Source organism: Helobdella robusta (assembly GCF_000326865.2).
Source record: "Helobdella robusta unplaced genomic scaffold HELROscaffold_4, whole genome shotgun sequence".
Classification (NCBI taxonomy): domain Eukaryota; kingdom Metazoa; phylum Annelida; class Clitellata; order Rhynchobdellida; family Glossiphoniidae; genus Helobdella; species Helobdella robusta.
Window position 1 is genome coordinate 6,019,343 of NW_008704902.1, and position 11,700 is coordinate 6,031,042.

Below are 11,700 nucleotides of genomic sequence, written 5' to 3' on the forward strand. Positions count from 1 at the left end.
TTGATGTTTTGAAAATTTTCAGTTTCAAAATCATGTAAAAGAACCTACGCACATACATGGTGGTACACTGAATTTAATAGTCACTTCAGTCGATCTTCCTGTCCAAGACTGTATAGTATATCCAAGTGGAATCCACTCTGATCATGGTTTCATTAAAATTGCACAATCAATGACTCGAAATTGCACGTCAAGAATAACAAAGTAGTCAAATTATGGAATCGTCTAAATGAGGATGAATTCATTAAACTTGTTCTTGACTCTCCAGTATCAAAACCATGTTAAACAGAGAATATTGATGAAGAACTGCAGTTGTTTACCAGCAAAATAAATTGTGTGATCAATAGTGTTGTACCAATCCATATGGTAGTCACCAATCGTGTCAATTTGGCACCGTGGTTTGATGATGAGTGCAAGTTTTGTCAACGTGCTTGTAGAAGGAAAGAACGAATTTTTAAAAATAGTTTGTAACAAGTTCATCGTGAGGAATGGAGATGTGCTTTGAAAAATAAATCAAAACTCTTTTCAGAGAAACGTCACAAATATTGGACTAGGATTGTCGAGGAGAACAAGACAAAACCTAAAAATTGTATATATATATATATATATATATATATATATATATATATATATATATATATATATATATATATATATATATATCCACGATACCAGTAGGCCACTCGTTGAGATGGTATATAAATTGCACTTCAATACCACCACTTATGGTTGACCAAGCGGTAAATCTTTGTACTATTAAATTCCATATTTTTAGCTCTCATCATGACATGTTATGCAGTTATTGTCCTTTCGTATTTTCCTATTATAAACTATGCTAAGAACAGAAGCATAAATAACGTCACACACACATTATAACTGGTGCTGGAACCAACTCAATTTTTATGTATAATTCAATGTGTTCTTCTATGTTTGGTTTCTTACCATGGTTGTAGTGATTTGATTACCTATTCCTTCTATTCATCAACACTTTATTTAAGAAATTATTCCGTACTAACATCGTTCGAAATGTTTCTACAAAACCAGTACCTAAATAATGCATCCAATTTCACCTCAACATTTTTATTATTCTATGCAAAAATAAAAAATTGAATATTATAAAAGGTCAAAATAATAATCTATTTTTGAAATTCATTGGTGCAACCTTATGGCACTCAATGATTATTCTAATTAATCCAAGCTGCGTTTATTAGTATGAACGAAATGGGAATGATACAATGAGATCTTAAGTGATTGATCGATTTTCAGTAATTTCGTAACCTAAAATTTTTAAACATTCCAAAGATTGATCGACTCAGACTGGGGCACCAAAATGTAATTATTTTACTTCACCAAAATGTATTTTAATGAATAATATAAGATTGAATTGAAATCTAGATGGCTTGTCTAGTGCTTGACAAGAATGTAAAATTACGAAATATTATTTCCTTTAATTAATTGTATTTAAATAAATTTAATTTGGAACTTTGGTATGTATAATCTGGCAAAAACATGTGTATAAGAAGAGTAAGCTAAGCTTCGAATCAGGCTGATGAGGCAGGTCGATAGCCTCATCAACCCCATCATTATGTACATTGTACACATGCACATTTATCAATCAAATTGAGTTCTGCGGTGCAAGAATAGACTAACTTTTTAACACGCACACGCATGCACACACACATACACACTGCACACGCAAACACACAAACGCATACACAAACACACACACACAATTTCATTATTTAGGCCAGTGTTACACAACTCTTTTTGTTTTTTGAGAATGCCCTTTAACTTTTTAAACATTACTTCCATGTCCCCATAAAATTTGTTTTTTCATAAGAAGGCATTGCTCTGCGGTCGGGTCCATCACTGGTTTTTATTTAATTATGACAAATAAAGCATACATTTTGAGAAAATTAATTTTAAAACTTTTATTAAAATAAGAACTGAAATACGAAAATATTAATTCCTTTCATTGTGATTGTTTCAAATAAAACTTTTGAACTCTTGAACTAAATGTTTACTGCAAAATGACTTTTTATATATTAATATTTGATTCCAATTTAATAAAGTTCAGTCTTAATTTCTGCGGTGGGTTATATAACTTATTAGTAATTAGAAGCCAAATTGCTCTTCAGGAATAGAAGATAGTAGCCAGCATACAAGGTACATATTATTGTAACTGCTGGAATGGTCGGAATTAGTTATCATCAATTAATTATTGTTATCTTGTTATATTTTTTATCTTCGTTATTTGTCATCGATTGTAAGCCGTAGCACTGCGATACTCAACATTCAAGACAACCACATGCCAATCAAGTTGGACACAATTTACACGAAAAAAACGTTGCTGGAGCGCCAGACTAATTGATAAAACGTCCATCACACACTGATTGAAACATTTTAATCAATACATATTGAATTTTTAATGAAAAACCTGAACAGGTTGTGAATCTTTGAATAGAAAAGTCATGAGCAATTTCGACCTGCTTGTAGCTTTTTTGTTCTCTTTGCTTGAATTGTTGTTAACAATTGTTGATTATATTCGTTGTTGTTGTCTGTTGTTGTTGTTGTCTGTAGTGTTGTTGTTATTAATGTTGTTGTTAGTACTAGTGTTGTTGTTGTTGTCTGTTGTTGTTGTTGCAGCTGCTGCTGTTGTTTACAGTGTTGGCAGAGCAGGTTAATGTGATGTGATGTCAAGTCATTCTGCAGTCATCGGCTTCATTCTTTAACCTTCCATCAACAATTTTGTTCATGATTGTTGTTATTTTCGGTTCAACTGTTGTTTATTGCCGGCATTCAGGATGCGAGTGAGGTGGTTGGCGATTTGTTGAGGCTCTGTGTGGTACGCAACTCGGCAAAACTGGTTGTGATGTTGTTGTTGTTGATGTTGTTGCCAACGATGTTGATGTTGTTGGTGATGTTGATGTTGTTGTCAATGATGTTGAAGAAGTTTAGGTTGTTGCCAACGATGTTGATGTTGTTGCTGACGTAATTTTTTACGTTGAAATTTTTTTATCATTGTTGCTAAGAGATTGTTGATGTTAGTTAAATAGAGGAATTATTCGATATATTGTTTCTATTTTTATTTTACACAGTTTGATAACATTTTCTGCTTGGTAGAACAACTATGATATTTGACATGACATAACATAACATAGAATAACAGAAATTATAGTGGCTCAAAGACTAATCATCTGTTTAAAGCCACTCCTGTTAGAATTCTAATTTGGACAGTTCCCTTTTAAAAATATTTTTCGATTCTGCTAGCACTGCACATTATTTAAGCTGTTCCACTGATTGAAAACTTTGTTGCTGAAAAAGTTCTATTTTATTTCATAGTTCTTTTGTAAAATATTTAACTCAAAAGTGTAAATTAATATAATAAACAGTAATATTCACACATTATTACATTATATATATATATATATACACACACACACATTAATATAGTATATACAAATTGAATGCACCTTGATCATTTTGTTCCAGGTTTCATTAAAAATAATAAAAACCAAACTGAACTATACACAAAAAAATCTCACACGCACGCTCGAACGCACACATACACGCACACATACACGCACACATACATACACGCACACATACACGCAAACACACATACACGCACACACACACGCATACATACACACACACACACACGCCCACACACATTCACAAATAAACAAACAAACACACACATACAAACACCGACACACACATACAAACACTGACACACACATACAAATATCGACACACACATACAAACACCGACACACACATACAAACACCGACACACACATATAAACACCGACACACACACAAGCGCACACTGTTTCTCATTTAATGGATGCCTTAATCGAGTACATATTAGTGAGTCGACTTGAACCTACATGTAGGTCGGACCATGTCGTTGTGTAATAGCAGCGTGAGACATGGCGCAAGTTAACTCGTTGGCCAATTATTGTTAATAATTACACAAATAGTTTATTTGATTGAAATAATTTATTTAAGAAACTAATTCATAAGATAAAATAATTTAGTCTTCGGAGACTGAAAAATATATGCTTGTATAGGCCACCGTGTACATAAAATCCATTTCCAATATATGAATAAATATGTGCATACAAATGCACGGACTTTAGTGTCGTACTTACGTGCACGCATATGTTCAGTAATAAGTACCATTTATTATTCTAATTCTAAATTATCGATAAAATTTGGTACAGACTATTTTAACAAATTTTATTGCGCTAAATATTTATGATAAAATTTGGTACAGACTATTTTAACAAATTTTATTGCGCTAAATATTTATGATATAATTTCAGAATTTTTTATGAATTCATGAAATATTTTGGATGCAAAAAATCAAACGTCATTACACAATTCTGTCCAACATTAAAATTTACTGTCATAAAAAATTATTAAAATCATTATTAATTATATATTAAAATGCAGCTTGTTAAAAAATTAAACCAAACTTGTAGACAACAATAAAAAATTCTTTTGTATGATCATACAACGCTAACAAATATACGGATGGTTGGCACAGTAAAACTTTCTGTGCTTAATCATTGAGCAGCACTATAACCAGTAGGGAGGAAAGAATCTGACATGCAAGGCTCATAAGACATGAATCACTTGAAGTTCACTGTATTGCGTGCAATCCTGCAAGACAGGCTATTACAATTACTGTTCCCCTCATGTACTGATGTGACCTTTCATCATCTGGTTCTTTATATTCCCATGTTTGCCCTGTGTACAAATTTGCATACAAATACATTCCGGTAATAAAACGATTTTTTTTATGTGTTTCACTCGCTTAATGAAACAAAGTTAATCAAATTTTTTATAAAGAGTTTATTAAGTAAAATTTTATTAAAAATTGTTTATTTATTTATTTATTTATTCACAAAACCAGAGGGCTAAAAAAAACCACTTATCCGGTAAGAAAAATGAAAAAAATGTTCGAAAAATGAATCGTACGTCTATGAATTAAGTAAAAACATAGGATAATAACAGAGATCGATGCACAATGATCGTAATGAATAATGAAAAAGTTTATAGTCAAACATAGAAGATAACTTCATAACTTAAAAAATGTACTACTGATATTATAATTGGTAAATGATATGACAGTTTTAGCCAACAGAGTTAGTTAGGCATATATGTAAATATTAAACGTAATTTAACAATAAATCACATTATAATTAAAAATCTATTTAAATCAATAGTGAGTAAATGATTTTTGAAGACAGCAAGTGAAGTTGAAGACACTACGTCTGCCGGCAATGCATTCCACACTTGGATAATCCGGATACAGTAGAAATATTTTGTTACGTTGTCTCCAGCGTTGAAATCTTGCAGTCGACATGGGTGACCGCGAGTTGACAGATAATGTGAAGGGATGAAAAAACCATTTAAATCTGTGTTGATGAGGTTGTGTAGTATTTTGTACAGCAAGCACAAATCAAGAACCAATCTACGCCGCTCAAGTGTTTGTAGTCCTACCGCTTGCAATCTAGACAAATATGGAAGATGACGAATGGACGGAATGAATTTGGTAAATCTTCTCTGAACATTTTCAATCTTGGTTATTTGATATTTGTAGTGCGGATTCCATAGCGGTGAGCAGTATTCAAGTAGAGGACGTACATAACTGCAAAAAGCCTTCACAAGTAGATCCTTATTCTTAGATGTGAAACATTTGACGATTAAGCGAGCGCGGGAAGAAGCCTTGAAGAAGCATTATGTTGTTGATAGGCGCATTAAAGTTGAATTTGCTGTCCACTATCACACCAAGATCTCTGAAGTCATTTGTACAACTGAGAAGATGTTGATCTATATAATATTGATGTGGAACTAATGTTGATCTCGAAGATGGAAGAAATGAGCAATGACAGCATTTACTCGGAGAGAGTGGCAACTGCCATTTGATACTCCAAGCTGTTATATCGTTGATGGCCTGTTGAAGTTGTTAATAATTAATTAATGATAGTTGGTAGCTTTACTATCAAAGTATTGTTATAGATTTATTCTAACAATGTTATTCCTACGGAATCTTTGTGAACTTTGGTCATTCAACAGACAGCTCCAGCAATCCACCTCAGTAACCTTCAAGTGACCTCCTGGAAACATTGGCACATCTTCTTTATACTCCATCATCTCTCACACATCTTCATGACAACAACAACTACAGCAACAGCAGCAGCAGCGTTGTTGTTGTCATGAGGAACGACTGTAAGTACTGCACGTTGCTCGTTATTCAATGCTCAACGTTCACAACCGTTAACAGTGATTTTTCATTTGTCGGTAGATGGTCAATGAATTTGATTTGTTAGCTTCTTTTTTATAAATTCGTAAAATTATTCGTTAGAGAAATTTAAACATTATAAACATCACTGATTGTCACTTCCAAAAATGCTATCTTCATCGTTGAGACAAATTAATTTTTTAATTCAAATTTTTTCGAAATAGTTTTTTTGAGAATTTTTAATCACGAAGGTTGAACTGCCTTAAAAATGATCCTCGCATTCAGTGGCAGATCTAGACAACTTAAACGAGGGGATTTAAGATTTTCAAAAATTTATGACCTATGACGAGCGAAGGTTGTGGAATTTAAAATAATCGATGATCGGAGGGGGAGTTTTCAAAAAAAAGTCGATGACTTTTCTGGTTAAGTCAATTTTTCCTTGAAACAACAACTTTTACTAACTTTTAATACAAATAACGCTCATAATGCCACTGGTCGCATTTTTATATTTGTAAAGATTTCTGGATTGAATAGTAAAGTCACTGTCAGAATAAAACCAAAAAGAATATAAAGAGCATATGGAACGTATGACAGGAACCGATGACCTACCATATTTCAACATCAGCAGCAAAAAATTTTTTGTATGTATAAATGCACAAACATTAACGGAGTAAACATAAAAATACAAATGCACATAGATGTATAAACACACAAAACACACACACACACATCAACACGTTCACACACACAATTACAAATATTCAAAGATGAAGCAAAACAGACATGAAGCAAAACAGAGATAGGTAAGCAAGCTAGGCAAAGGAACGAACACGCATGTTTGCGCATAGCGTAAGATAAAAATAACTTTTCAGTAATTAATTTTCTTTAAATGTCTTCCCTTCAAGATGCCTTATTTAACAGAATGATAATTAATCTTTAAAAATACCCATAAAATCGCAATAAAAATTTCTTAGACGCGTCAACCAAGTTGTTCCACCTTAAGATTTTTGTTTTTATTCTTTTAATATTTGAATGTAAAATTGTGATAGAAAAAATTGTTGTTGCGCATTTGAACATATTAAAAAAACAAATCTTTTTATACGTTCATCTGTTCAAATTTCTAAATTCCTGCAAGTTTTCACGTGTGTGCGTTGTGTGTGTTGTGTGTGTGGACTTGTAGTAGGGGAGTGTTTAGTATTGTATACTACATATGTATAAAGCAATACTATAGTTCATAAAATCTGGGGAATTTTTAACTTTTAAATCTTCCCGGCTCATCTTTTTAAATTTTTAAAATATGATTTTGTGTTTGTTTATCAGTTAATCAAAATGGATGAGAAATTTGTTAGAATTCGTTACGCATTATATAGGTTATATTAATATACTTCGGTTTGACTCATCTTCAGCCGTTCTTGTGGTTTTTGTAATTTTCGTTCATTAATATTTGTCTGGTTGGTTGATCTAAATGCTTAATGTTTTTTTACGTTCGTTAATTTGCAGTTGTTTCGAACATTGCTTCGGCAGTTTTCAAGTGGATGTGATTGCTGTAGTATGCCCAACGCGGGACATCCTGATATCTCCTGTCTACAATTAGTCAGGCATGACTTAAAAACCGTGAGATATTACTATAGCGTTTTAATTTCTAGACAGCAGCTGTCAACATCAACCAGCTTTATACGAATGAGCGTTCGACTCTTTTCTTTGCCAAACTCAGACCTTCGCTCTCATCAAAGCATGCCACGACTAATTCTCATCCCTTCGCCACATTTGACTGTATCTATCAATTGACTTCTGCTTTAGCACGATGTCTTGTAACAATACTATTTCCTCTCGACTACTGCAATTCTCTGTCTGTTTTTATTTTTCCAAAAATCAAAATCTGACAGACGCAGATTCTTTTACAGCACACAAGACAATACTATAACAAAAATAAACAAACAAACAGTGTTAAAAGGGTTACATATGGGAAATTGAGTAACGATTTTAGAAACTGATAAGTAAAGGAATGAATGAATTAGTTAATTAATTAATGACTCAATAAGAAAATTAAGGGATAGAGAAATAGAATAAAAAAAATAAACAAATGACAAATGATAATTGAATATTAATATTTTTAGGCATCTTGGAATGAAGATTATAATTTAAGTTGATTGCTGAGTTTGGAGGCGATGTAATGCCTAATATTTAGAATGGATTTTACTTTAATTCTGTTCTGCGGAATTCTGGTGTACAATTACCTTTTTTCAGCTCCTTCAAAACAGATTAGCCGAGCAACTTGTCTCGCTTATTTTCTAATGCATCATTTCTTGTCAAACTGAGAGTCTTCTATGAACTTACTGTCATCGCGTAAGGAACACTCAATACATCTCAATCATCTTATCTTCACCAACTCATTCGCCTTCGCTCAACTATTCATCATCATCATCAACATCATCGCCATCATAATCATCGTCGTCATCACCACCACCACCATCATCATCATCATCATCATCACCACCACTACCACCACCATCATCATCACCACAATCCTCTTTTTCTTTTTCTTCATCCTCATCATCACTTTCTTCTTCTCCCTTTGTTATCATCATCCTCATCACCATCATCCTCATTATCGTCATTTTTTTTGCTTGTCTTCATCATATTAACTTCATCAACCAGTCAATAAATCAGCCCTTGTCAACTGAGGTTTTTCACATTTCTCGCCGTCAAAATGAATCCCACATTCGCCAACAAACATCTATTGATGTTATTATTGTCATTATTATTATTAATGTCATTATTATTATTATTATTATTATTATTACTGTGACAGGGACACGATTTAAACATAATTTAATGCTGTTTCTATTTCTCTTTGTGCCCATTTAAAATGTATGGCGAGCATTGTAGATTATCTATATAATTTACATTAACAACAATGTATGTTTTAAAATGAAAACAAAAGGATGTTCTCATTATTATTATTGTTAATATTATTATTATCATTATTGTTGTATACTAGTATAGTTGTATTAGCTTTAAGCGCGTGCCTAATGTTTGCAGTTTTAAAGCATTCTTAATCAGGTTGAAGATTCTGCAACGCGTATAAACATTTTATTCGGAATGTTTATAAACACGTTTGTCTGAAATATTGTTAATGAATTTCATCAGCATGTCAGCAACCTTATTATAAATTTTTTCTTCTTTTGTCAGTAAATGTTTTTTTAACGTTTAAACTTTTTAAATTTCTCATAACTACATTTCTCTTTGTATGCACTTTCGAACATCAAAATACAAGATACCATACAATCAATATTGACAGGATATTTAAATAAATTTGCTTAGAAATACGCTAACAAGCATGATTGCATCACATACACGAACATGTTTTTGCTACAATAAAATTCACCAACAAGTCAATAACCTACTATATTTTTATTTTATCATTAGTTTATTTTTATTCTGCTCCATATAATTAATATAATAAATTTTTTAAACGTTCTACTGCTAGAGAGTTCATTGAACGCAGAGGAGCCATATAGGGAGTCTATTTTGATGGGTGAGTTATCCCTTGTTTAACATTGTTTGCTTTTGTTACAATGCTAGTTTTCTATGTTCGTGTTTTTTTATTTGTTTATTTGGTTTTTATTTATATTATTGTAGTTGTTGTTATTCACATGTCGACGTTGATGAGCATTAATTTTCATCTTATCAGCTCCAATTGCTCTGTATTTTCTATTTAAAGATTTTTACGAAGTAGATTTTTGTTTCCAGATGAAAAATACTATTAACCTAACGAACTGAAAAAATTAAATCAAAACATCGATGGTCGTCTGAATGAGATTTCGAAAATCTAAAATGACATTTATTTCAAGCAATCCGATCATTTCCGTATAAAAATTAATTCAGATTACAGCTTATGCCAAAATATAAGATATAATTTGTATAGCGCAATCTCCGTTGTGTATAATGGCACTTTTCAACGTTTGACGAAAAACATGGGATGTACTACGTGAGAATATGGCATATCACGTGATTTGAACCGGATTTTAAATGTGTTTTTATGCTTTAATGCCGACTCAATTGTTTTGATGAAGTGATTTTTTTATTATTTTTTAAAATTTTCATGTGATAAATTAACATTTATTTAACAACTTTTACTAATCATTTATACATCAAATTAATTCAATTTTTTAAGCAATCAATTTTATGGACCATTATAATTAAAAGTGGAATTTGGTTCAACTAATTTTATTTTTTATGAATGTAGAAATGACAAATTTTTGATGATTATTTAAAAAATTATCAAAAAATTACGAGAATATTTAAATATTCATTAAAAAGTATGTTTTTATTATTTTTTGTTTTAATGTCTTGACTAAGAGGTCCAAGTGCATTGTTTCAATAACTCCTATTACAAGCAGAGGCGCCAACTTTATCAAATTATTGGGGGGGCAAAATAATTTAAGAATACGTTTGCAAACTTTTCTATAATAATTTAGTTTGCGTACCATTCTTCAATAAATTTACAATTATACAAGGAACATTGTGTGAAATTATTAATTTAAAAATTTATCATCAAAACCGCAATTCGACAAAACGGCAAAAAGATTGCAAAATTTTAAAATTTAATAAAACTACAAGAAATCTGAAAATTTAGAATCCTATAAACGCATATTGTTTATAAATCCAAAAAGCAAAATGTTACTTCTTTCTATTAATTTTATTCACAATAGTATTTGTAAAAATTGAGTGTTTTTCTAAGAATCATACTTAAACATATTTACATATAAAAAGTACTTTTTCTCTGATCATTTCTTTGAATAAATTCGTTAATAATTGAATCCAAGTCCATTTCGTTTGCCACATCTTTGTGAAAATGAAGAAGAGATACAGAATTGAGTCGTTTTTGTCCCATTGTCGATCTTAGATATGTTTTTAACCTTTTCAGCCCAGAGAATGATCGTTCAGCGGTGGCGGAAGTCGTAGGAATGGTCACAAAAATGTTTAAAAACTTGACTAATTCCGAAAGAAGTTCAATTAGATGTGACTGCTTTTTCAAATAATTGATGATATCGTTTATACTTTTAAGGGATTGATCTGCTTCTTTTAAAATTTGCAGCAGCATCTCTCGTTGCACAATCAAGCGGTCTGCATCTATGTCTTCTTCATAAAATTTGAGAATCTTAGATTTGTTTGTGTCATCACCTAGCAAAAACTGCTCGATTTCCAAAATGAATTTGAATGATTTGCTCTCAAATCTCGTATCCAGTGCTTTTAAAATCGCATCAATAATCTCCACATATTGCGATTGATATATCTCCTTAAGAGAAAAATTATTTTGTGGTTCTGGCAAATCATTAGTTTCGAATCGTTTTGGATTTTTCGTTTTCTCTGCTGTCTAAGTTCCCCTTGTTCTACCTCGGCAGGTTTATCAGAAATTACTTTCTGCCAAAATTCAGAAAATC

At 31.6% G+C, this 11,700-nt stretch overlaps 1 protein-coding gene across 1 annotated transcript; it reads right to left on the reverse strand.

Moving 5' to 3' along the window:
- Positions 1-11,030: 11,030 nt before the first annotated feature.
- On the reverse strand, positions 11,031-11,237 carry HELRODRAFT_153318 (hypothetical protein; the record flags this gene model as incomplete). The annotated part of the gene is made up of 1 exon (XM_009024832.1): positions 11,031-11,237. A coding segment is annotated over one exon (207 nt), but the record flags the coding sequence as incomplete, so codon positions are not given.
- Between the last annotated feature and the right edge of the window lie 463 nt (positions 11,238-11,700).